This window comes from Rhagoletis pomonella, unplaced genomic scaffold (genome assembly GCF_013731165.1).
Source record: "Rhagoletis pomonella isolate Grant_MI unplaced genomic scaffold, Rhpom_1.0 Rhpom_scaffold_00001, whole genome shotgun sequence".
Taxonomy (NCBI): Eukaryota; Metazoa; Arthropoda; class Insecta; order Diptera; family Tephritidae; genus Rhagoletis; species Rhagoletis pomonella.
The window spans coordinates 22,277,011-22,302,724 of record NW_023458555.1 but is presented as its reverse complement, the minus strand read 5'-3'; the positions used below and the strand labels follow the sequence as shown (position 1 = coordinate 22,302,724).

Below are 25,714 nucleotides of genomic sequence, written 5' to 3'. Positions count from 1 at the left end.
TTTCATTGAAGAATTATCTACATTTTTGGCATACATTTCGAAATCTAGTTTGCACATTTAACCATAAAGTTCTTATAATTTAAATTATTAAAAAATATTTATAGAAGACTACTTATTACTTATTAAGACTGTCGTACGCTGCCTTAAAAAATAAACTAAGTACATATTTAGAATATATATAAATACTACGTTACGTGTATATTCTGACTAATCACTTGAATACTTAGTTGCAAAAGTGTCGCCAGAGAATAGAAAAACTAACTCGTACTACACTGTTTCTTATCGATTTTAGAAGCATTTACAAAAATTAAAACAAAATTGCACATAAATTGCCGCAAAACAATGATTCATTTCATTTCATCACATTATTAACTGAGTTTTTTTTTTCAATAACTTGTATTTTCGTTTTAGATAAATTTGTGTTTAGTTTTAATACCTACGTAAATGCACATTATTGATTTACATACATATTTTTTGAGACTCATAATTAAAATTTTACTTATTCAAAATAAATGCATGTGAATACACTAAATACTTTAAATACATAAGTATATGTATTTTTTAGTTAATTTTTATATGTATGCATATACACATATGTACATACATATAATTTAATATACCTAAAAGTATATATAAATATGAATCTGCTCTACTCAAAAAAAGGAATTATTCGTCAAAAAAATGCACTTTAATTTCATTGAGTTAGCTTCAAAATAAACTGCAGTAGTTTTACAATATTTGTAACTTGCTTTATTAAATAGTATCTATTAATCTTATTTATTTATTTTACTGCTGCTGATAACACAAGTGTGCACCTAACTTTAGATAAATAGTAACTTACATATTTATGTTGATAAATATGTACATACGTAAATATTTGTATTTGTCTCTCTATAATCATTTTGTTTGTTACTAACAGTGGAGAAAAACCGCATACATTCAACATGTATTTTACAAATAAAAAAATTACAATAAGGGCATTCACTAGTTTTAAAACCCAGCCACATTTTAGTTATGTCAGAAACTTAAAAATTTTTAAGGTGTTTCACAACAACGGAAATGTATTTAAGCTCTCTGGTATTGTGTTGAATTGCATTTTGAAGCAACTAGTGAATCCCCAAAATTTAAAATTGTCAGATATTGAGCTTAGTGTATGAAAAGGCCCAAGCAAGCAAATTTACAGCGTTTTGGTAGTAGTATAAAAATGTTTCGTGCTTCGTTTCAAATGTGTATCCGTCGTTTAATTTAATTTAAATTTTTATATTATTTTTTCTTGATGTTTTCCTATCAATTTATAAAGTGAAAAAAATGCATGTACATTAGGGCGGTTGAAAATTGCACAGAAAAATTATCTTTGCAAAATTTTCTTGGATAATAAGGAGGCCCGTATTTTTATACCTTCCATTAACATGAAATCTTTGATCCGTTATTTGTAAGCATCACAGAAAAAAGAGATAGACCCATAAAAAAGTATACCGAAATAATCAGAATGACGATCTGAGTCGATTTAGCCATGTCCGTCTGTCTGTTTGAACGCAAACTAGTTTCAGTTTACCAGATATCCGCCCGAAATTTGGTACACTCGCGTCTTTTTGCAACGTTTTAATAATTTGTGGGAAGCCGCAAAATCGGCTGACTAGAACATAAGCTCCCATACAACTGATTGTTTAGATATGAGTATTTTCGTTATAACTCCTCTACTTTGGCACCTATGAACATGCAATTTGGTACTCCTTTCGCTTGCCATCAACAGGGATGATTTTCAGGCTTTGGTTTTTTTTTCGGTTAACACTTAATCGTGCATAGGTTAGACATGTAATTTCAAATCTTAAAGCCCAAGTAGAGCTCAACAATTCTCCGAAATATTTTGGTGGAAGTTGGAAGTTTTAAAATATATCAAGTTCATAACTCTGGTGGAAAACCTGCAACTTTTTTTTTGGTGAGGCCCCCTTATGTACTTACATATGTATCTACACATCGGGTCCTAACTGCTAATCTAACGTAAACAAAATTTGTTTCGAAATTTTCTTTTTGATGTAGAAATGCACCTAGAGCGTCTGGATTCATTTCTGCGTAAAAAAAAAAGTTTGAAACAAAAAAATTTCGCTTAGGGTTTTTTTTGAGGTTAGGACTCGACATGTGAGTAGAAAAAGAAAAAAAACGTCTAGTTTTTTATCGCAAAAATTTACCGATTTACAAAATAAAACGCTCGATCCAATATTTAATTTCTAAGATTTCTTGTTTCAAAATATTACGTCCTCTAAATTATCACCCATCAAAATACGCGATTGCTCTAAAGCAACGCTTCCTACCCTATCTGCACAAAAACAGACACCCGTTACATAAATACATTAGGGTAGTCCAAAAATGAATGCAAAAAAAAAGCGAAGTCGGAATTTTAATGCTCTCAGCCGCTAGGATTGTTGTATATCGAACAAAATATACCACTTCTTCTTGCCTCAAAATGCTCAAAGTTTCCCATGTATTTTACATGGGGAAAAAACAATTTTTTGTAGAAATGATATAAAATTAAACAAAATCTATATTTTTCTATCGGAAAATTTTCAAGAGACTTCAAAGAATAATAGCCATTTTTCCATATTACATGTTTTTTATTGATCCCTCCATTGCATTTTTGGGGAACCATTAAAAAATAATTAATGTTAAAAAATGATTAAATAAACAATGGGCTTTGAAGTATCTGGAAAAGAAGCCGAGTTTGGCGATTAAAAATTTTGATTTTCAAAGAATTCTATACCATTTCTACGAAAAATGTTTTTTTTTTTTTGTATATAAAATACATGGGAAACCAAGGTGAATTCGCCTTGTGGAAAACTTTGAGCGCTTTGAGGCACCTCTAAATATATTTTGATTCCACAACAAAAAAGGGTTAACAATCTTAGGGGGTGAGAGCATTAAATTTCCGAATTTACTTTGTTTGGACCACCCTAATGTACATACATGTATGTATGTATATATTTATGTAGGTATTGTTAATACATATATCGAATTTTCAAACTAACCATAGTTGCATTTTTCGATTTGCCTCTAATACTATATATGTATGTATGTATGTATGTACTATAAGTATGTGCGTTATATCACTTTCCAAAAACTTGACGGTTTATGTTCACTTTTGAGTTGTAAATACTTATTCTTTGTGTGCTTGTTCCACTTACAGCGATAATTCTTCAGTGGACGTATTCACATGTACACGTGGCACATCCTGCGGCAGACGAATGTCCGTCAATATAACCACCTCGTATGGACTGCAGTCGGAGAGATGTAGAAACGAGCATAGCCAACCGTAGAAGCCCTTCTCTATGTCGGCTATCTCATTAAGCCAGCTATTAAATTGTAGACTTAATTGTGAAATGCCCGCATATATCCCCAAGCCGAGAGTGCAAACGAGTATACCGACAGGATAGGCGAGTATCAGGATGGGTGACATAAAGAATTTATAAACGCATGATTTCTCCTCACTGAAGTAGTTGAACATATTGTACCAGGTAAGCGTGCCAATATAAAATGAATAGATGCTCGAGACTAATGTTACGAATGGAAGACATACTAGCGATAAGAAAAGGATATGTAGACCGGTTTGCGGAGTGCAGCTGCAACAGAGATTCTGTTGTTTATTCACTTGAACCGCAGCGGCAACAGCATTTATTTGCTCCAGCTCCTCACGGCTAATATTTATTTGCAAATCGAGGCTTTGACCCTTCTTGCGTCCGCGTTTAATTGTACCTGTGTGGGAGAATGTCAATAAGAAAATATGACGATAAAATAGAAGCTCTTCATCCAACCCACCTGTCATAGTTAAGTAATTACTATCCATTGATCTACGCGTATTGTACCTCTCCAAACTATGCACATCCGTATTTAAAACGCTCGTTTCGCCCGATTCTAAATCCTCATAGTTAACAATTTCCGGTGACTCACGTTGGCTGCGTACATGCAGCGGGTCAGTGCGTATATTTACACGTTTCTTTGAGGAAGAGCGATTACTTAGGCAATCGTGTGACTTTGCATCTAGACTGCTCTCTGAATAGCTACTTGGCGTTACCGTGGTACTTTCATGGCGATTTGTTGATTTCGTACCCTGTGATACGCTCTCAAAATTCTGCAACTCGTTATCATCTTCGTAAATATTATCCACAGATTGCGATGACTTGTGCGTTGAATGATCATCTGTTGTGTCACCGTTGACCTGAGCGCCTGGTATTTGTGGCAGTGGTTGTTTATTTTTCAATATTAAGGAAGTTTTGACTAAGTCCTCGTCCAGTGCTGGATTGGATGGCGAAAGTTTTTGACGATTCTGTAAATGTAAATAAATTTTATATTAAATAGTGGTTCCATTAATCACTCCAATTTATAATTTCTTCGGTAATACTAATTTTTTTTCAAAAGTGTACGCGAAGATGATGTGCTGTACATAGGGTTTATAGCCTCCTCACTCGAGGGTATTGGTTTAGTGGACAGCAGTGAAGAAGAAAACATTTCTTAAAGGAATAGAAAGGACATATAGGCTATTAAGGATCGGCGCGACATGAGCACTTAGAACCGAGGGCAGCACGTAGCATCTTGTTACATCTCTTGCCGGCGAACCAAACGGTCAATAAAATACAGGCTCAAACCCAAGGGACAGTTTGTGTGCAGGTCCATATTTACCCAGAAGGATTGACCACATGATCACGGATCTGCACTCCGGCACGAACTGCTAAGCCACTATAGAGAGGAGAGGGGTGAATGCCTATTCAGACGTGTCGAATGCGCAGAGCTCAGTTTAATTAATTCCTATAAGGTGATGGAAGATGGAGTACTGGCCATAAAGGGGCGGCGGGGCTACTGAGTAGTAACCTATCAAATAAACAGGGGAATCTATCAGCCCAAATCATAATATTCCCGGGGGTTTGTTCCCCAGGAATTCGTTTCTCCCGAGAAAGAAATCCTTCAATAATTAACTCCCAGAGAGTAGCATTTTCCCCGAAAATTTGGGAGGTGGAAATTCGAACCTCGAAAACGCTGTTAGACACCTTTTTGACAGCTCAACTCCGCCATTTAATATAAAAAAACTTCAGGGAATTTTTATTCATGATAGGAGGAAAGAGAAAAGAGAGAAAAATCCCAGGGAGTTTCTGTTCAGAATCGGCCTGCATATATCGACAGTCAAACTGTGGTAAAGGCACAGCACTGCCTAAAGGAGTGTGGCGGAGTACAGGGCAGCTTTAGATGGCGGCAACGTACATCTGTACTGGGTTCCGGGGCACACCCAGATGAACGACAGACAAAAGCATTTCCCACTTACGTGGACCTCTGCGCACGGTAACATCCTCTTTGTTTGAAATGCTGGGCGACAGAAAAAACACCTGAAAATTTTATCAGAAAGTTCGGCTGCATTCGGAAGGTTTTAAGACCTGGGCGGATTCCTGTAATAACTACGGCATCTTAGCTGTTCATCAAAACCCTGGATCTAATGTATATACTGCTCGAATGTGTGCTCCAGACTTTTAAGCGTGAAGGATGTCAGGCTGATTGGCCTGCGGTTTTTTGCACTTATGTACGTTTCTGTTGACAGTTGTAACTTGGAAAAAAAAACAGAAACATTTTTCAACGTTTTTTTTTTGCGGTACATATGAATAAATATGAAGTCAAAATTGTGGACCCATTATGGCGGACGAAAATTAAAAAGTTGACCGGATTCGCTTCAGCTCTTTACTAGGGGGTTTCGTGGTCACTTTTTACGAATCGAAATTGAAAAACTTGATCGAATTTTCTGAAAAATAAATAAATTTTGACTAAAGTGCAGATAAGTACATTCAGTGGTCGAAAATATTATAGCCGCACCACATTTTGGCAAGTTTTAATCAATTATTATTTTTTTTTGTAAATCATTTTTTTTTATGAAAATATAGTTAATTCTCAACAAACTTTCGTAAAAAATTATAGCTTTTTAATTAGACTTCCCAGAAGGATCCTGCGTATGCCAATGGAATTCTAGTGAATAAAGTACAAGTTTCAAACCGCTAAAAATTACCGTGGATTTTTTAGATTTTTTTTTATTGACAAAAAGATGTTACGGTTTTCTTCCATATAAAATTAATTTGTGCGTATTCGTTATATGGAAGCAAGTGGGAGAAAAAAATGCTAAAAAATCAACCGTAATTTTTAACCATTTGAAAATTGTGCTTTATTCTACAAGAATTCAGAATTTTTCTAGGAAATCTAGATAAAAAAGCTCGAAATTTCTACGAATTTTTTTTAGTATTGCACAGTGTTTGAAACTGGATTGAGACGGTTTTTTATTAAAGAATGAACTATATTTAAAAAAAAAAACCAAAATTAAACAACAAAAAATATATATATGTATTTTAAAACTTGTCAAAATGAGGAGCGGCTGTAATTTTTTCGATCACTGTTTATACATAAGTATTTTACCCTGTTTTTGTTTTTGGTTAAAAATGAATGAACGGACAGAAAAAATTTTAAACAAAATAAATCAGTTTAAAGTCACTCGAATATGCTATGCTAGTATTAGCATATACTATTTACATAGGAACACACATACTTTTGCGTATTTGGTAAGAAGAAAATGAAAGTTGAACTGCTTTCGAAGCTTTCGCCTTTTTTTTTTTTGAAGTGCTGACTGCTTTTTGCTCCTTTACCCTACATTCTGTTATGCGCCACTGTGTTATTTCATCGCTATACTAGTATCTTACCACCCACTGCCCCACACACACAAAGTGCATTTTAAAATTTTAAAATTTTTTTATATGTAATACTCTTTCACTACAGTAACATTAAGATTTTATCATCAGGAAATACTTAAGCAAAAATATCGTTATTACGCACCTGTACATTAACAATGTGGTCTACATAGTTTTGTGCACCATTCACTTTTTTCGATGTCTGGCGTTTTCGTGGCGGAATAAAAACTGGGCGTTCCTCGCCACTGACTGCACTTTTGCTAACCATTGTGTTTTAACGAAAAGCGGCGCGATTAAAAACAAAATAATAATTGCACTAAGCGATCAAATGTTTATTGCAAAAAAAAACAAGTAATTTTTAATGTTCGAGAGGAAATTTATGTGCAATTAATTTTTTCACATGATGTTTGCACTTGCATGAGGTTTCGTGTGTTTGTGCGAGTACATATGTAGTTTACTAATGTCTTTCCCATGATTTCCAATTATTAGTTTTTCACACGTAATTAACTTTCGCTATTTCTTTGTTTATTTTATTTTCAATTCATTTATTGCATAAATAATTTCTTAACTAATTCAAATGATTTAGCACAGCTACATTCTAATTTCTTAACTTTCGCCATCACACTTCCTCAGCTGCATTTCAACTGCCGCACGAACCGTAAAGCAACTCGTATGTACTACTAGTATTGCATATGGAAAAGGACATTTGGGGCCGTTGCCATCGCCATCGCTTCTTCCGCTGCGCCTGCTGCTGCTGCTGCTGTTGCTTTTGTCAATGTCCGTTTATTGATTTTTCCCGATTTGCGTCCTTGTTCCGTTTCTTGTTGTTATTCAAGCTGCATTCACAGTGGCCGAGGTAAACAAAAACATGAAACAGACCGCAGGCGCATGAGTGCTCCAACGACAACAAAGGCGGCAATTTTTGCGAGAGGTTTATGGGTGCGTGTGTGTGAGAATGTGTAAAGAATGGCAGAGAAGAACAAAATAATAAAGTAAATAATGCAATTTTTTATGTTTTCTTGTTTACTTGTTTACTTGTTTACTTTGTGCAAGGAGGCAAAGAAAAGGAAAAGAAAAAATAATAAGTTGCGAAAGTCAAAGTAAAAATATGTTTCGAGCGGAAAAGGAAACGAGAATGAAGAGGATATACATACATAATTTGTATGATAAATAATAGAAATAAAACCAGATTGATTATGTATGTATATATTAGACCACACATCATTAAATGCAAACAAAAACTTTTGCAGGGCAATGTCGAAACTTGTCCTCTATTCTAAGAAAGTCACAAAACTCGGCGCATCACTATTGCGATTTCCACTGTGCCTGGAAATATGCCACAAAAATTAAGTGCATTAAAATTTTAAATTTTATTTTGTTTAGCGGCATATTTTGAGGCGCAGTAGAAATCACAAAAGTGATGCACTGAATTTTGGGACTTTACCGCCCTATTCCCACACCACTGACAAAACTCAGCGGTTGACTATTGCTTTTACTACTGCGCCTAATACTATGCCGCAAATTTATTTTAAACTGTCGTATGACAATTGTCAGTTTTATTTTTATGACCTACTGAGTAAGTGACAACGGCGAAACAATGTTTATATTGTGTTTTTTGGGCGCAGTAATTGTGACAATAGTCGTATGATGAATTTTGTCAGTGGTGTGGGAATAGGGCGGTAACCGCCCTAGTTAGAATAGGGGGATTGGTGTCGCTTAACCGTTTGTCTGTCCCATGCTTGAACTCACATTCGTTGTCTTTTGGGGTCAGGATGACCGCAATGAAATGCAGGTACAAAATATAAGAAAGGAATATAAATTGTGACCGTTTAAAATACAAAATAAAAAGGGAAACCCCCAAATTGTGTTTAATTTAATTTAGTGGTGACACCTACATACATTTGGCAATATTATTTTTTTTATACTTTTATAACACGTGTTACAAAAAAAATCACAAACTTTTTGAGCGACCTAGTATAAGTCGTAGAACTGGCCGAGTAATTCACGAAACTGCTTTCAAAATTTTTCTAACACCCTCAAATTCTATACTTATTCTTAAAAAACTATTTCCGCATGATTTTCTACACTAAACTGTCAAGTTTTATTTTCAAAGAAATAATAATTTTTGTAAATATCTGCAAAATTTTTGGAACAAATCTGAAATGTCCACACATTTTGTCCACTTCTATAAAATTGTTGCCAAAATTTGAAAATAAAATTGTCTATTTTCGAAAAGAATATTTAATTCCGAGTAAAACTGGGTACCATTCATTCAAATCAATGCAAAAATTATGAACTTATGACATTTTTTATAAAGAGCCAAATTAAAATTTTTCTTGATTGCAACTAGACGAACTATTAAAACTTGACAAGTAATTTTTAGGAAAAAAAACGACTTAAAAAAAATATATATATATCTATATATCTCATGATTTAATGATCGGATCTAAACCACCACTGAGACACTACCTTTCCGGTGCTAAAAGGGTTATCGAAATCGGTTGACTGGTCCAAAGCTATGCGGTAACATACATAAAAAAGAAAATATTCCGACGAACTGATAACCTCCGCCGTTTTTGGATGTCGGTTAAAAATTAATCCAATTCAACTGATTAAAATTTTCTGTGAATTATAATTGTGTGCGATAATTACACAGCCCAACAAAATTCTGTTGAGTAAAATATTAGATTATTTCCCGTACACAATACGGCATCCCGCGGGTGCCCAAGACAGCCCAGAAATCATTCCCGTACTCAAAAAATGGGTAATAGAGAGCGAAAATTGGAACGTACCCAAAACAGCCCGGTCTTTTTCTCCGGTTAAAAGTGGATAAAGTGTCAAAGTGCATATCAGCTGTTTTGTGTTTACATGTATTTTCAATCTTTATAAACGTTTTTATTAATACAATCAAATTTGTAAAATATTGTGAATATTTAAAACGGAAATGGTGTATGCACACTTTGATGTTAAGTGTATCTGTCTGTGTGGAAGGATATGAAAGTCTAAACACTGCCCTTTAATAGCCATGATCACTGTGTAATCGATGCGTATAGTTTTTCTGAAATTTTTTTATAAAAATATGGTTCATGCTTTAACAAGAACTATATAAATCACACTTTCCAACATTATAAATGCTTATATAAATGCTTATATAAATTTCGAGCTTTTGACAGCTGTTTGGACTGAGCTCTTTCTAATGGGTGGCTCTGCCTTCCTTTCTCCACAAAATGATGACCCAAATTATTAAAAAGTGTTCAGTGCCTCCTCACACTTGCAAAGACGTTTGCTGAGATTAATTAATAGTACGGGGTGAAAAGTTTTTTAACCATAAACCACCCTTGTTGTTGTTGTTTTAGCAGCATAAATATTCCCGAAAGTGTTTTTGGTAAATGATACAGGTGTGTCAGTCCATGGCCCGACTGTCGTGGGACACTTCCTCGCTTGCAATATATTGCCCACCCAAGATAAAAAATATTGCAAGCGCTGACATTCAGTTATAGACATAATCAGTTGATGGCAGCTCTGTTAAAAGACAGAGAAAAGGAGAAAACAAAAAAGCAATCGATAAACGATACGTTTGCATATTCGTAGTTAGGAATTTTCGATATTTGAGAAAGTTTCGGTATCATGAATCGATTTAATTCATTGCAGGCAAAATCGATACGGCGATATATCGGCTGAACAATATCGATATCGGAAAAATCGACGTTGAAATTCCTACTCCCAATTGAATAGAATATTAGACCTGCTTCTCAACTCAATTGTGTTATTTCCATCTTGTATATTTACTGAGGATTAAAACGGCATGCCGGTGGACTCAAGCGGTTTGTCAAACTTAAGAGCTAAATAAATGACACAAGCTGTTGATTAAACCTACTTTAGTATTTTTCCATACACTTCTTGTTGATGAAAAATAAATTTCAACTTAAATATCGATATTGCGGGTAAAGTATCGATGTCTTCGATATATCGAACTTGGGATATCTATTCAAAAAATCGACTATCGTGCGGTGAAATATCGATATTCAGAAAACTCGATACGATATCGAACATTCCTATTCGTAGTGTATTGTGAAAAACATTGAGTTATAAATAAATAAAATCGCCGGTATTCCATACCGGAATGTCGATGCACTTAAAAAGCATACAAATGACACTTGTAGGTCTAGCAGCTCGAAAACTTTCTATAAAGAAGCGGTAAGTTTCTTGTTGGCACGCTAATTGCTGCATGTGAAATTCATAACTTTTTTGTTTTTGCATTTCCTTTTTATTGCTTCAGCAATGCCAAGTTGGCCGCAGCTTTTCCAAATGGTGTGCGTTGCCAAAAGTGCTTGCAACTAGGACATTGGTCCTATGAATGTAAGGAGAAACGCAAATTTGTGCACCGGGCGTCGCGCACGAAACAGCTGAAGAAACATATAGCCGAGAAAATAAATGCTGAAGCTAATGGAAGTGCTGCAGTTAGCACTACCAGCGAAACGACTAAGTCATCCAAATCGAAACGCGCGAAACGTGCACGCACTTCCTCAGGATCTTCAGTAGTCGATGGATCGCAAGAATCAAATTCAGATTCTCAAACGTCATCAGATTCAAATGATAGTGGCTCTTCGGATTCTGATGAAGATTCATCGAGCGACAGTAGTTCTTCAGATTCAGAGAGCGATAGTGGTAGTAGTGATGCCGGTTCTGGCAGCAATTCTAGTAATTCGGATACCAGCGACTCAAGCGATTCAAGTGAATCATCCAGCTCAGACGATGAGGGCCAAATACCATCAAAAAAGAAAAAGCATCAACGTACCTCCAGCTCATCCAGCGATGACGATGGTATTTGATTTAAAAGCTTTATAAACAAGCAAAGTAGATACTGAGTTGAGGAACCGTAATAAGCTTTAGTAGTTTAAGTTGATCATGTTAATGTAATAGGTATGCATAAGCATGACTTAAAAATTTGTTTCGAAGGGTACCGAACTGAATTTGTAGGATTTGCAAAACACTGAATTGTTGAGAAATCAATTTTCATTATGTATGCATTTAAAATTAAAATCAAGTCATTAATGATTGCAGGAAATATCAGTCAGGCGGTGTTTGTAGTATACAACGGATATCAAATACTAACGGGCGCCTTAAAAATGGCAAATAGATGTATGTATCATAAATCCTTAAAGATGGACAGTACTTGTAAGTGACAAGAATGAAGTTTATTATTACATCTTATCGACGGGCGCCTTAAAAATGGCAAATAGATGTATGTATCATAAATCCTTAAAGATGGACAGTACTTGTAAGTGACAAGAATGAAGTTTATTATTACATCTTATCGACTTTACCTGGAGCAAAGCATAAATACATTTCCAAGACCTTATTTTACAGATCATGTTACAAACTCTTGAAAAAGTTATATCTGAAACGTTTTATTTATTTAATTCTAATATTAAATTATTTGAAACATACAAAAAATTTAACCTAAACACTAAAAATAAAAGCGTGCGAATTACGCATGTTATTTACTAGATAAGTATATATGAACCATCACACCTCTATTCAATCTATTAGTTAACGAGGCCGATACTTTGTATATATGTATGAGTTCTTGAACTCGCGAATTTTTAAAATACGTAATCAAAATTGTTTTCAAGAATTTAATTTAGTCGTTTAATATGTAATAAAACTCGATTTATAGATCCTACATACATACATACATTATGAATAGTAAAAATTTATTTTAGATTATACTGATAAAGTTCCATGATAAATGAATTGAAAGATGAGTTATATATGAGTCCATGAGAGCACTAGTGGCCTATCCAATTTTTTTTTTGTGTACTTCCCTACTTAAAATAGTCTCAAATGAGATACATTTTTTAATGAAATCACCATGCATACCATGAGAAATAGGCAGCAAGCGTCAATGGCAACAATTTGGCGACTCTCCGATTTATTGCCACGGTGAGAACATCATTTCATTTTTGGCGTGTTACTTTAAAAATTATCTTATACGAAACTATTTTAAGAAGTACTAGAAAAAAAGTTCTGCTGTCATGGCCTCATATTACTGAAATTGTTTTATTTTTCCAGTTACATATCTTCGTCTTCTTCCTCCTCAACATTATTTTTTCCCACATTCATATCTAAATCAATAATTTGTTGATTAATTACATCTTGTACATTATCCTCGTTGTAATCTGGACCTTCGCAGACTTCGCTGTAATCTAACCTTTGTGGTAGTTGTAATAGCGATAATCTAGATGATGAACTGGTGCTGGGCTCTTCCTGTGGACATACTGCAACGGAAGGAGGCGATGAGCGATAGCTTTCACTGAGAGCGGTTGCAGCGCCGGCTTTTAATTGCAATTCTTCTACCTGTGCAATGCAAAACATTTACGTATATACATATTTAAAAGTAGGCATGTACATCGTTCTACTAAAACTTTGCTTACTTTTAATTCATTTATGGCTTCATTTACTTTTCCCAAAATTTTTTCCAATTCAATCTGAATCTTACACAGCTGAAGTTGCTCCTTTTGGATTCGCGAATTCTTCAAGCCTTCTGCATTCATATGCTTTCCCATCACAACGTAGAGAACAATCCCCATTTGGTTTTGTTTATAGCATCCAGCGTTTAGTACAGGGATGGAAGATCCAATCTTCAAATTGTACTTAATTTGAAGAAATAATTGTACCGAAAAGCTGACGGATGTACCTAAAAAGTTAGCATGTCATTTTGTTACATATTTCATATCATGTCAAATCTGTTTAACAGTTCGAAAATACGACGGGAATCTTCCATGCCTTATTACCTCCTAGCAAAAACAAAGGGAGCACGACACTGTCGAACGTATTACTTGGAAGCTATAAAGGACTTTATTTACTTAGGAGCCAGTATACTGTCGGTCAGAGGTCGAACGAAGCAAAATTCTTGCCAGCAGGCGCTTAGTTACGCTTAGCAGGGCCTCCTAAACGGAGAGAAATCGACCATAACAAATTCCTGATCATTCTGGTCTGCTCATATGACATAGCCTGATTAAGAAGAGATGTGCTCATTGCATTCGAGAGAACAGATCTGCACAAGATTCGTGGCCCTTGGGGTTATGCTATCTCAGTCCAGATGGATTCGCCTGCACTAGGTTGGTATAACTACAGGGAGGATAATAATTTATTTGGCTATGATAAAATGTACCGAAATTGCTCCTACCTACGTTTCCATAACTGGTTAAGTGGTCCACTTTGACGTTTTTTCTATCGCAGCTTTCTATTTAGAGCACGGTTACCCACGTACGTGTACGTAGCGTAGAAGTACGAAGAAAGTTTTAAAGTTTGCGGTTGATATAAACGGAGAGAAGCAACGGTATGCAGTGGTGTGTTTTTGTTAACACGCAGATCCCATAAAATTGATTACGTTCCTGCGCGTTTACGGAAACATTTAGCATTGCCATACAGAATTTAAAATATAAAATTAGCGCCGATCAGTTTGTCCATATCTGGCTGATAAAATATTCGTTGAGATCGAATTCTTATTGTTATTTGGGCAGATGTAATGATTATAATAAAGACAATTTTTTACTTATTTGAATTGCATGTTTTGTCATTTCCATCGAAGAAATAACGAACGAAATTGCGGCCACAATTACAACGAATTTTACCTACCAAATCTGCAAACTTATTACCACACTTATTACACTTCTGGCAACTCTATAAATCAGCTGCTGTTTTTATTCAGAATAAAATTACAATTCTGTTGCATTTTATTTAGCAAATTTTTAGTAAACACGTTAACTTTAGACAATTGAATAGGAAAATAAATTGCGAAGTCGTCGGCAAATGCCCAAATCGTTAAGTTCCAATGGTACTAAAGAATGTAATGTTTGTGTCATTTGTTATGCAGATCTGTCCATAGGTGCTCGTTGCATTCATCAAACAAAGGCTGGCCCAATAGAATTTATTAAAAGCAATTAAGAGCACGCAAATCAAAGTCCACTACTTCTTTGATAATCTTGCTGGCGGTGGTCAGTTAACACTTGCAGTTTTGAAGCAACTATAAGCAGTAAGTTTTATTTCTCAAGGTCAAAGGTAACTTTCTAAACCATTATTCACGCTTCAGTCTTCATTCTTTTAGGTAGCAATACAAATACATAATGGGATACAAAGAACCTTTGCTGCAACAAATTAGCCCACAAGAGGAGGCAATGCAGTCACTTTGCAAGCAATTGTTGAAATCTAAAATTTTTCGCGGCTACTATGAAGAGCGTCGGTTCGTGGATGCAGTAAGTGATTATCGCGACATTATTGGGCTCCATCGAAGTGAGCGAGAGTTCGAGCGTTTATTGCTGGACATTAAATGCAAATTGCAACTTTTCTATCAGCATTCGCCACATGTGTGGATTGGAATAACACATGGCGATTGTATGGGCGTTATGCCAAAGAAGTACACGCTAGACACACACATTTGGCTGCAACTACAAGAAGCTGCCTTCGCACAGTATTGGTTTCTTGTTAAAAGTGTGCGATTTCGTAAAAACGAGGTACTATTAAAGTTAAAAATAGTACGCGCTGTTGAGGCCGAGCCGCTAACCGAAAAAGTAGCTTCGTCCCAACCTTCTACACCTGCCTCAAAGCCCGACAGTGGAAACTCAAAACCGGAAGTTTTAATTGAAGATGCAGAGAGAAAATCAAATAACCCATCACAACCTGATGAGGGGATGCCGAACACGTCTGATAAAGGGTCAAAGGAAGGAAATCAGATCGGTTATGAAGATTTTGTCGAGGTGGTACGTGACTGGGGCACAAGCATAAAACAATCTGTTTACGATTTTATTTCGAACGATATAAACAAAGACAACATAAAGGGTTTTTTACAATTTCTGGGCTTAGTTGTGGTCTCTCTATTGACCGGCAGTTTTGAAGCTATTAAATATTTGGGCACCTTCGCGTTGCGCTTCATGTTTGAATTTACGCGTTTTACACATGTAATGACACCAATCATACTAAAGTTGATCGAAATGGCAACTAAGATTGTTGGAGGCTTTTACGTGTTGTTGGCGATGATATGGAAAGATGTATTTATGAAACGAAACATGGCACAACAACGTCCACTACTCGATTACAGTGAACATATAAGAGCAATAGAATACAATCGGCCGCTGTATAAAAGTATGGAATACAATATACGGCAAAGCCCACCACAGCCATCAATGTTGCGGACGGACGATGGCCAATTCACGGAGTTCGAGCGAAAACTTCAATAAAGTGCACACCCATGGGAATGTGCGGGACTGCTAAGATTATTAATTTGATTGTTAGAACTAATATTTTTTACTAAATTAATTGCCTGATAGTAGGATGCTTTACGATTTTACACGACGATACGATCATTCCGTATATTGGATCGACCTATCTCGGCAGCTGGTTCGAAAAGTTTTCTGAGATATGGAGTTTCCAAACTGCCTGCTGAGATAGATCGATCTTCCACTCAGGTGTCGATATACAAAAATACACAAAATTTAGCTTAGTGAAAAAACGTATCAATCATTACCGATGTTGCACTGAAAAAATCGGACAAAATAATGAAATTTCAATTTCTTTTATCGAGCAGTATATAGATGGCTGTACGCAAGTACGTAATGAATAATCTGAAATTATTTTACAAGGATGGATCTATTGCCAATAAAAAAATAAATACTTTATCTTTTTCGATATGTAAGAGAAATATATACATAAGTCAAATATACATTATTATTAAGCAACTGTGCAAATTGTGACTTAAAGGTACTTCTCACAATCTTAAAATCAAAAAGGAATCAATTATGAAATTACATTTGCAATATTTACTATGCACACTTTATTTTAGGTGCATTGCTTTCCGATAGCACATTTCCCTGCACTTTGGTGGACAGTTTTATTTTAGTATAATTTAATATTTACTAAGCCAACAAAAATATGTATGCTCGTTACGAGCAAGAAAACAGTTCATTAAAAATTAAAAAAATTAATAAATGAAAAAATTTGGTTTCAATAAATTCAAAGCCATTTAAAATGCTCACAAAATGTTTTGTTTTTTCATATTCGATTGTAATTATGTTTACTAAAAATTAACACAGTAACCAAATTCGAAATAAATATTTTAAACCAACTCAAGTGTTTATTTTCCTATATATGAAAAGAGATTTGTTAAAAATAAATAGGCAATTGAATGTAAAATTGCCAGCCCCGAAGGTTTTGTTTGGTGGGTTAACAGAGTGGAAGTGAAAATTTACCAACAGGCGCAAATACCAGGCGACCATGGCGCAGAAGCAGCACACCTTCGCTACAAAAGTGCAGTTCCTTCCGGGTCCAACATGTGTTGCATACTTTTAGGCGTTGCTGAATTGGCAGGTGGTGGGTGCAGTTTCCGGAGACGCCAAGTTTAAGAATTTTGTTTAGACGCTCAATTTGTGTAAAAAATGTTGCTTATATTTTCTTGCAATAGGTTACGAGATTCGTAATATTTGATTAAAAATTTGGCATACATGTATATAACTAAATTGAAAATCGTTTTTGTTAAGTATAATATGTATTAATGTATTGTACGTACAAACCTTTTAACATTTGTGAACATCAAGCAAAACCACATTTTGTATTTTTTTAATTAGTTAGTTTTTTATTGAATTCAGTTTTTTTGTGTACTTAAAAAATGGTTTCCAAAGAGAACCATAAAATAAAATAAAATAAATTAAATGAAAGCAACGATGAAATGAAGTAAACTCAAGCAAAATAAAATAAGATATAAAAAATAAAATAAAATAAAATAAAATAAAATAAAAAAGTGTAAAAATAAACTAAATTTAAATGAAACAAAAAGGTTAAAAAAGGCAATAATAAAATGAAATTCGATTAAAATTTAAATAAAAAAGGGAAACAAATTAGATTAAAAAAGCAAACGATAACTATATAGAAAATAAAATTTTGGAGATACAATTAGACGAAAAATAGGGTAACATTATTTTATTACAAAAAAAAAAAAAAAACAAAAAAGCTGTGTACTCACTAAGCTGCATCAAAAAATTAAAAACTACAACGGGAATATCATAATAGGATCAGAAGTTCGTTAAATATATGGAATATTGAAAACTACCCATGACGATCGATTTTATTCATTTGATGCGATACAAAATCTTTGTTAGTTATGGCTTTTTTGCATTTTAGCGACGTTGTGAGATAGGGCCTTTCTATATTAAGATAATGTATTTGAACTCGTGCAATAGGCTGCCTCATCAAAAAAGTTGCGGTTTTTCCACCGGAATTATAAAAATTATTATATTTTAAGACTTCCGCCAAAATATTCCAGAAAAATTTAAGATTTAAGAGTGCTGGACTGATTTGATAATACCATCCACAAACCTAATATTTTTGATTCCATTTACGAAAATTTTATAAATTTGTATGCAGACCTTTTAAGCTTAAACTCTTCTGTCGGCTGAGGTGATTTTTTTTGGGAAAACAATTTTTTAAAACTAAGTTTATTTATATATATAAAAAAAAAAAATTTTGGATGTATTTTTCAAAATCAGATGAATCAGCTTCTCCGATGGGTATAAGTAAAGATATCAGCCCGGTTTTTTTTTTTTTTAAAGAAAAGAAGACGAATATTTTTTTTAATAAAAAAATGATATATAGTAAAACAATTAGCAATAATAAATAAAAAGAATAATAATAAAGACAAATTAAGCAAAATTAATTGAATTGTAAAAATAATGGAAAACACAACAAAATACGGGGAAACAAATTTAATTTAAACAATAAAAATAAATGCAAAAAATAAGGTAATTAAAATAATGAAAAATACACACTTAAGATGAAACTTTATTTTACAAAATTTATGATAAACACTCCAAAAATTTCTCCAAGTTGCGAACAGCTCTGCTTCTGTTGATTGCAATGGCATACAATTTTATGATTCTTGTTTGGGGCCACAACAAAATATTGCCAAAAGGGTAAAATTCATACGTGGTAAACGAATCCTAAGGGAATTTAGCTTCACCTAATGACTTTTGGTCCAAAGTTTCTACTTTTTGGTCACATATTTCACGAAATTTGATGTGAAATGAAAAAAAAAACTGGAGGCATTTAACAAATGCCATGTGCTAATAAATTTAATGACTTTTTTTTTAACATATTCAGGCAGGTTCGGCAATTCACTTCCGAGTAAATTTTAACCAAATTCGCATTGAATTCAAATTCACTCGGAAGTGAATTGCAGAACCTGCCTGAATGACATGAATTTTTTAATGCCCAATTTTGTTATTGCAATTTTTGGCATTTAATGCCAAGTGGAAATACGGCATTAGGGTTAGACTGCCACTTTTGGATACTAACGCTTGGGAATTTATTTGGTAGATACCCTATAATTGCTGTGCTATCAGCGAGACTTATAACCCATTTCCACCAAAAGCTTAACTACAGTTAACAGCTCAGATAAGTTCCACGAACTTTAACAGTCGGTTTATCGGCAAGGTTCATTTCTTACTATTTGCTTTTTTACTTTCGTTTGCCTGTACCTAGTATGGGCAATTACTAAATTTTCCAATAGGCATAAACTGTAGTTAAGGCTTGGTGGAAATGAACTATAAAACAGTCACGCTCTCAGAAGAACGTACGGAAATTCATTTACGACGTGAGTATAGAGATTTAGTTTCACAAACGACAATTTTTATGAATTTAAAATCTCAATTAGTTTTTTGTTTTCTCATTCCGCCTGCTAGGTTTTCACTCACATATCTACATATCGTGACCTGAACTGCAAAAAGACGTAACGACATCGTAAATGAAATGGAAAAAGGCGTGACCAATATATTAATTTATTTTTTTTCATAAAATGATGTGGAGAGTTGTAATTCGATGAAATCCATCATAAAAATAAATCAAAAAGTGAATTTTGAATTTTTTTATTAGTTTTCACTTTTGGCGTTTCAACGATGATGTTTGTTACGTCTTTTTGCATTTCAGGTGACGATATACGTAAATACTAGGTATGTTTGTGATAAGTAATAGATTAGGAAGAAGCAAAATTAATTAGCATAATTTTCAATATAATTCTTTTGTTTTTTTTTTGTTTTGTAATCATAATCATTAATGTCTTTATTTAATTCGCATAATACATAATAATCATAATAGTAATTATAATAATTGTAATCTGTTTATACATAAGTAATTATATATGTAATTATAATTATAATAATAATAATATTGTGGTTTACTTTTCACATCATTTACGCACTTGCATTGCTCTCCTATGTTTTCTTTTATATATGTTTTATGTAATTTTTATTTATTTGTTTTGTTTACTTTTAATTAGTTATTTATATGTATATATAATTTATTTACTTGTTTGTTTGTTTGTTTGTTTTTATTTTTTCTTCTTCAACTATTTGTCTTAAATTTCTTTACACATTAATTTCAAATGCATTAATTCTTTTGTTTTTTTTCTTTTAATTTAATTTTAAACAATATTTTTCTTTTATTTTGCATTATATCATTTTCATTTGTGTATGTATATGTAATTAATATTTTTATTTATTTTCTTTTTTAACTTATCTGTTTGTATATATATAAATATTTTTCATTTAACAAAAAAGTTAATTCCCTTTGAAGCTTTTTGCAGCAGTTGTTGTTTGTTTTTCGCATTTTCGCAACATACCGTTAAACTTCGTCCGCTCACCATTTCTTGCTCTTGCTTTTAGTATTTGTTTGTTTTTTTCTTCGTAAATTATTTTGTCGAATTTTTGTTTTGTTATACATACATACTTATGTATGTATGTAAATATGTACATACATATGTTGGTTTTGTGTTAGGTTTAGTTTTCAAGAAATGTTTACTTGTTTTTGTTTTTGTAATATATGTATATATTTATATACTATATAACTTGTTTAATAATATTTTAATTTAGTGTGTTCTTGCTTGTATTGGTGTATTATTTCTTTACTTTTTTTTTGTTTATTATTATTATTTTGTAGTACTAGTTATATGTAGTGCTGCTTGATGAAAATTTTTCGATTCGATTACTCTGTTTAATTTGCCATTACCGTTAACGTTACTTTTACCCGTTTCCTATTTCTTGTGTACATTGTGGCTTTAACTTCGTACCAACTTCTATTGCTGTTCGCTTCTGTAAACAATTTTTACTAAGTTAATTTTCATTTGGTTTTGTATCTTTAATATGTTAATTTTATCTTGCCACAATACATACGTCCTGTCCTACATACATTTTGTGTGTTGAACAATTGGAGGTGAGATTGGGACGCTCTGGCGAACTATGAATACAGACATATGTACATAGTTGCCTTTTTAATAAAATGCGAACGGGTCATTCGTTCTGGAGAAGTGTGTTTTTAGTTTGACTGGTTGAAGAGTTTATTAAAATATAAAATTTTTTTAAATACAAGTGAGGGAATGAAACAAAATAGGACGATTCCCTTAAACTTGGAAAACAAGAAAACTCACCACTCGAATATTTTTTCGTAAAAGTTTGGTAAAAGTTTTAAGCATTCCAAGATTCTACTTGCATTTTCCAGTTAAAAAGAAACGCCCTATAATATTTTCAATAAAATATTTTGAAAACCGAACAAATTTGCTGATAGAAATTTCAATGGTTTTTATAATTTTTGCAAAAATAAACTCAAAACATTAAAAAATGAGTTTTCAAACAATTTAAATATTTTAAATTTAATTGAGTTTTGCAGCACATTTTTTAATAAATATTTTACTTATTTTTTTAATAAAACATTTTAATTACATATATAAAAAACTACTGTTTAAAGCCAAAAACAAAAAATTATAAAAAATCGTTATTTAAAATAACTCAAAACTATTAAAACTTGTAAAAAAGTCATGTAATATATTAAAGTATTTTTCATACCTTCCATTAGCGAAAATTATTTTAATAAGATAAAAAATTTAGTTACAAAACAAAAACGGCATGTTGAAACTAAAAAAAAAAACAATTCTAAAAAGGGTGCTTTTAAAAATATTAAAAATATCCTGACGAAATTTATTAAAAAAAAGTTGGCACGATTTAAAAAAACATCAAAATTCACATGTTATGTCGAAAAAAAAAAAAAAAAATAGGTCACAATATCCATTCATAAAAAAATTAGACGTGTTTGGAAAAGAGCGAAACTTATTACTTATATCGTAAAAAATTTAAAAAATATATCCTTTCCGGTAACAATTTCGTTCATTAAATTTTTTTGTTGCTATATAAAAATTACCAAATAAAAAAAATGTGTAAAACTTTTTTAAATAAGTAGGAAATTTTTTTTTTTAGTTAGGATATTCACAAGCTGTCATTACGAACGTATTGCCATAATGTTATAAATTTAAAATCGTTGAAATATATTTTTGTGGTTATTGTGAATCACCTTAAAAATTTTTTAGTTAAAAAAATTATAACATAACATAACATAATATTTGTAACTCATTGTAAAACCGAGTCCATTCACGGAGTATTTTTGTTTTGTAATATATTTCCCTTCAATTTGCAATCCTTTGATGTTTGTTATTAGTGTATTTTAATAAATTTTATAATTACAGCTGTCTGCTTTTAATTTTTTTAACAAAAAAAAAATATATATTTCTAAAGGATTCATAAGGTGCTATGATGTGTTGTATCGTCATAAAGTCATACATTAACGTTAAACATATTTTTAAGTAGTGCACAACTGAAAATTTATTAGTCATTTCCGATAGCTTGTGAATGTCCAAATACTATATGTATTTTTTAACATTTTCGGCATTGTTATAATTTCTCAAAACAATAATTTTTATATCCATAAAAATATATTTTTAGGAACCAATTCCAGTTTTCGATTTCAAGAGAATTTTGAGATTTTAATTTGACTAGCTCTTTTCTGGCTTTCGAAAACCGACTAAAAAAAAATAAAAATATACATTAATTTTTTTCCTCATTGACACTAAAAAGCCGGAAATGATAAAAAAGTAAATAAATTGCAATAATTTAAAAAAAGTTTAAGAAAATAAATTTCTGGATTAATGCCAAAAAAATGTTTTCCAACTTTTAGTAAAACTTATTTTTTTTTAATTAAAAATTACAAGAGAAATTCTGAAAATTTTAGTGATTTACACTAAAAAAGAGTAAAGAACTCCTCGGCCCGTTGATAGCCCAGCATGGCCCGTTTCAAACTCTTCAGGGTTCTACAATTTCGAATGTTTTATATTTTCATGTAAACAATTATTATATACGTTTTTTATTATTTTTTAATTTTAAGTATTATTTTTTTTAATTGCACATTATAAAGTCACAAATTTTAATTTTTATACATACACACATGTGTCAAGGTATGTTTTTTTTATATTTTAATTTAGTTACAATTCAGTGGAAGCAATATAGTTTCCAAATAGTGTATGTATATGTATATAAACAAAAACCACAAATACAGTTAAAGTTACAGTAGTGTGACAAAAAATTGCATATAATAAAGTAAAAATGTGGCAAAAGGGGGCGAAAAGTAAAGCCGTCGGTAGCAAAGGGTGGGATTGGAAATTACATTGGAATGGAGAAAAAAAGAAGAAAAACAAGAAAAATTACACGTCAAATACAACAAGTCAAGTACACGTATAATCAGTTATTAAAGTTGATTATAAAAAAAAATCAAAAAATTATTAATTGCATAATGGGTCGGCAGAAAGTGGTTATAGTAAGTAGTAGTAGAAGTACTAGTAGTGGTACTGGTGGAGATGGTGGTGGTAGTGGTGGTAATAATACGAATAATTAACTATATGTATATATATATGCATATATGTAGGAGTGAACTTAGTTAAAAGAAGCTACGATATAGGCTCTTAATTACTTTAAATCATCGGTATCTTCGATAAGATCGGCATACTCCTCCCAATCGTTGTTCGTTGAACGTGTGCGCAGATTTGATATTGTCGGTATTTCGTCGTCGTCGTCGTCGTCGTCGCCATTGCCATCCATATTGTTGACGGCGGCAACACGATTCTGAGCGGCTGTCGTAGCGCCCGTTGTGCCGCTTACCACTTCGTAGTCCTTTAACTCAGCCTCCAGATCTTTTTCCCATTGTTCTTCTGCGCATGCGCGTGGTATGTGTTTTTTCAACAGTTGTTTTTCGGAAGTATTTTTTGATAGGTTTTTATTTGAGGGGAAAATGAGATAAAATTTTGCGTAAGTGGCAGTTTTCATTGAAATTCATTAAGCACATTATTTTAAAATTGAATACAATTAACTGTTATACGAGTAATATTTTTTTTAAAGGAGTATTGTGGGTACGGGTGTACATTGAAATACATATATTTGTTTATTGTTGTATGCAAGTAATTATTATTTATGTACTTATGTTGCGCAAGTAGATTATAAAAAATATTAAATATATATGTATAAGTTGATTTAATAATAAACTGTTGGCTAAGCGCCTCTAAGCCATTCATATAAATACATATGTAAAAATATATATATGTAGGTATGCATGTATGTACAATAATCATATTTATTAAAATTTAAACTGTTTTGCATTTTTAGTTTATACAGAATGAAGTTGAGCTATTTTGTGTTTGCATATGAAGTGCAATATTGAGTGATATTGCCTTATTAGGGCCGATGAGTTAAGAGTTTTTCATATAGTGTTGAAACGCTTAGATCTGAATACCTTAATGTAGGGCTGGGACTATCCGTATATTCGGATATTCGCTTGGAGACTCGTGTAGACGGATAAAATCCGGATATGCCGTTAATTTTGTTATCCGGATAGCTGCACACTCGAACTTTTTAATCAGATCAGGATTATTGACGAAAATTTAATTGTTTTACTTAAAAGTCATTACTTGGTATGACATTAGTTTCTTGTGTTTTTTTTTACAAATTTTGGTTAAGTTCTACTTTCAAAACCTATCAAATACTTTGAATTTTATAATTCCGAGCCTTCGACATTTTTTTATTTTAGCGGTTTTTTTGCCATATAACCAAGGAAGACAGGGTAAATCTTAGTGCCGCAGCTCTTGAGTTTAGTCAAAGTTGTCCTAACAAATTTTTGTATACAAAACTTCCACTTAAAAATGATCAAAAATATCTATCAATATTACAAAACTAAAAAAAAGCTCACTGTAGGGTTTAGCTAAAACTGAAAGATGGGGTCGGACTATCCAAGTGCGACGGTTGAGATGTTTCCCTCGATTTCCTGATGCCAATTTCGGCATACAAATTTAATTCCTATTTCGAGTAATAATGCTAGTTCAAGGTGGTATTAACCAATTGTTTTTAGCCACGCTTTTTCAAAGATCTGGACACTCGCGGAGAAAGTTTTTAACTGCGTCTTTTGAGTCGAGTTCTTCGCAGCTGCAACATAAACTATTCAACGGTATGCCGTGAAGATAGCCGCGAGTTTGCATGTATTTTACTTGCTCATTCCTAACTGTGCTCTGGTTTTAAGTAGGTCGTAGTTATTCCACATCAGTCTGGTAATCCTAGACGATCCCGTTAGGCTTCACCTCTGCTTAGCTCTCCAGCTAGAATTTTCGCTGCCCTGGAAATCATATCAGGCTCATTTCAAAATGATTAGAAATTGGGGCCAACTCTCTCGTAGAGGCCTTAACAAATTTTTACCTAACCGACGAAGAGGAAAGCGTCTGAATTGCCACCCGGCCATCATGGTCCTGTAGACGAAAGGTCAGCTGCAGATTGAGTTGCCCTTCAAGTACTGGGTTTCTACCAGCAACCCATTGTACAAACAACACCTAACCACAGGCAGAATTTCGTTAGGCGAATAAATTTTTACTTGCGAAAAAAGGCTGATTACTGTTGCAAGTCGCTTTTATTAAATATGAGCTGGGCATACGGCACTTTTTTCTTTCCCAGGTGAGTCCAATACATCGTGAGAGGAGGTACATTGTGTTCTGCGATTCCTTCCCCTTACTTACTATATTTCTAATCGCTTCTGATTTAATATGCTGGTGGGGTTAAAACCAATTTCATATAATTTGGTGTTACATCCTTTTCGGTCAT

At 32.9% G+C, this 25,714-nt stretch overlaps 5 protein-coding genes across 18 annotated transcripts in view; 2 read left to right on the top strand and 3 right to left on the bottom strand.

The window, feature by feature from the left end:
• Window positions 1-2,920: 2,920 nt before the first annotated feature.
• Window positions 2,921-7,674, bottom strand: LOC118741135. The gene is made up of 3 exons (XM_036472992.1): window positions 6,853-7,674; window positions 3,811-4,318; window positions 2,921-3,747 (listed from the first exon to the last, which is right to left on the bottom strand). Exons 1-3 carry the CDS (start codon window positions 6,973-6,975, stop codon window positions 3,176-3,178), a joined length of 1,203 nt encoding a protein of 400 aa, XP_036328885.1. The 5' UTR covers window positions 6,976-7,674; the 3' UTR covers window positions 2,921-3,175.
• A 3,067-nt stretch (window positions 7,675-10,741) lies between these two features.
• Window positions 10,742-11,914, top strand: LOC118741123 (zinc finger CCHC domain-containing protein 10). The gene is made up of 2 exons (XM_036472967.1): window positions 10,742-10,904; window positions 10,987-11,914. The coding sequence occupies exons 1-2, from the start codon at window positions 10,831-10,833 to the stop codon at window positions 11,537-11,539; spliced, it is 627 nt and encodes a 208-aa protein (XP_036328860.1). The 5' UTR covers window positions 10,742-10,830; the 3' UTR covers window positions 11,540-11,914.
• An 824-nt stretch (window positions 11,915-12,738) lies between these two features.
• LOC118741128 lies at window positions 12,739-13,978 on the bottom strand. The gene is made up of 4 exons (XM_036472981.1): window positions 13,900-13,978; window positions 13,505-13,841; window positions 13,145-13,407; window positions 12,739-13,067 (listed from the first exon to the last, which is right to left on the bottom strand). The coding sequence occupies exons 3-4, from the start codon at window positions 13,298-13,300 to the stop codon at window positions 12,783-12,785; spliced, it is 441 nt and encodes a 146-aa protein (XP_036328874.1). The 5' UTR covers window positions 13,301-13,407; window positions 13,505-13,841; window positions 13,900-13,978; the 3' UTR covers window positions 12,739-12,782.
• Window positions 13,979-14,377: 399 nt separating this feature from the next.
• LOC118741107 lies at window positions 14,378-16,089 on the top strand. Of its 3 annotated transcripts, none has more exons than XM_036472959.1 (3): window positions 14,378-14,550; window positions 14,602-14,748; window positions 14,806-16,089. In XM_036472959.1, the coding sequence occupies exon 3, from the start codon at window positions 14,840-14,842 to the stop codon at window positions 15,947-15,949; it is 1,110 nt and encodes a 369-aa protein (XP_036328852.1). In that variant the 5' UTR covers window positions 14,378-14,550; window positions 14,602-14,748; window positions 14,806-14,839; the 3' UTR covers window positions 15,950-16,089. The 3 variants fall into 3 exon arrangements, with proteins under 3 accessions (XP_036328852.1, XP_036328844.1, XP_036328838.1); XM_036472951.1 differs by having other exon boundaries at window positions 14,379-14,550; window positions 14,821-16,089; XM_036472945.1 differs by having other exon boundaries at window positions 14,379-14,748; window positions 14,821-16,089.
• A 6,898-nt stretch (window positions 16,090-22,987) lies between these two features.
• Window positions 22,988-25,714, bottom strand: part of LOC118741035 (synapse-associated protein of 47 kDa) — a 151,730-nt gene continuing 149,003 nt past the window's right edge. For 10 of the 12 annotated variants that reach the window (XM_036472867.1, XM_036472834.1, XM_036472917.1 and 7 more), the window contains one exon: window positions 22,988-23,784. In XM_036472867.1, coding sequence (XP_036328760.1) covers window positions 23,543-23,784 — 242 coding nt within the window. In that variant the 3' untranslated portion in view covers window positions 22,988-23,542. The remainder of the gene's footprint in view (window positions 23,785-25,714) is intronic. The other 2 variants (XM_036472909.1, XM_036472924.1) reach the window with 1 other exon arrangement.

What these genes read in the sequence shown, in the direction of transcription:
- LOC118741135 (XM_036472992.1), bottom strand. Translation starts at nt 6,975, where the DNA reads ATGGTTAGCAAAAGTGCAGTCAGTGGCGAGGAACGCCCAGTTTTTATT. An exon ending in ACCACATTGTTAATGTACAG is followed by an intron (nt 4,319 to 6,852) that starts GTGCGTAATAAC and finishes TTACATTTACAG; the next exon opens with AATCGTCAAAAACTTTCGCC. An exon ending in TAATTACTTAACTATGACAG is followed by an intron (nt 3,748 to 3,810) that starts GTGGGTTGGATG and finishes TCTCCCACACAG; the next exon opens with GTACAATTAAACGCGGACGC.
- LOC118741123 (XM_036472967.1), top strand. Translation starts at nt 10,831, where the DNA reads ATGTCGATGCACTTAAAAAGCATACAAATGACACTTGTAGGTCTAGCA. An exon ending in AAACTTTCTATAAAGAAGCG is followed by an intron (nt 10,905 to 10,986) that starts GTAAGTTTCTTG and finishes TTATTGCTTCAG; the next exon opens with CAATGCCAAGTTGGCCGCAG.
- LOC118741128 (XM_036472981.1), bottom strand. Translation starts at nt 13,300, where the DNA reads ATGGGGATTGTTCTCTACGTTGTGATGGGAAAGCATATGAATGCAGAA. An exon ending in AAGCCATAAATGAATTAAAA is followed by an intron (nt 13,068 to 13,144) that starts GTAAGCAAAGTT and finishes TGCATTGCACAG; the next exon opens with GTAGAAGAATTGCAATTAAA.
- LOC118741107 (XM_036472959.1), top strand. Translation starts at nt 14,840, where the DNA reads ATGGGATACAAAGAACCTTTGCTGCAACAAATTAGCCCACAAGAGGAG.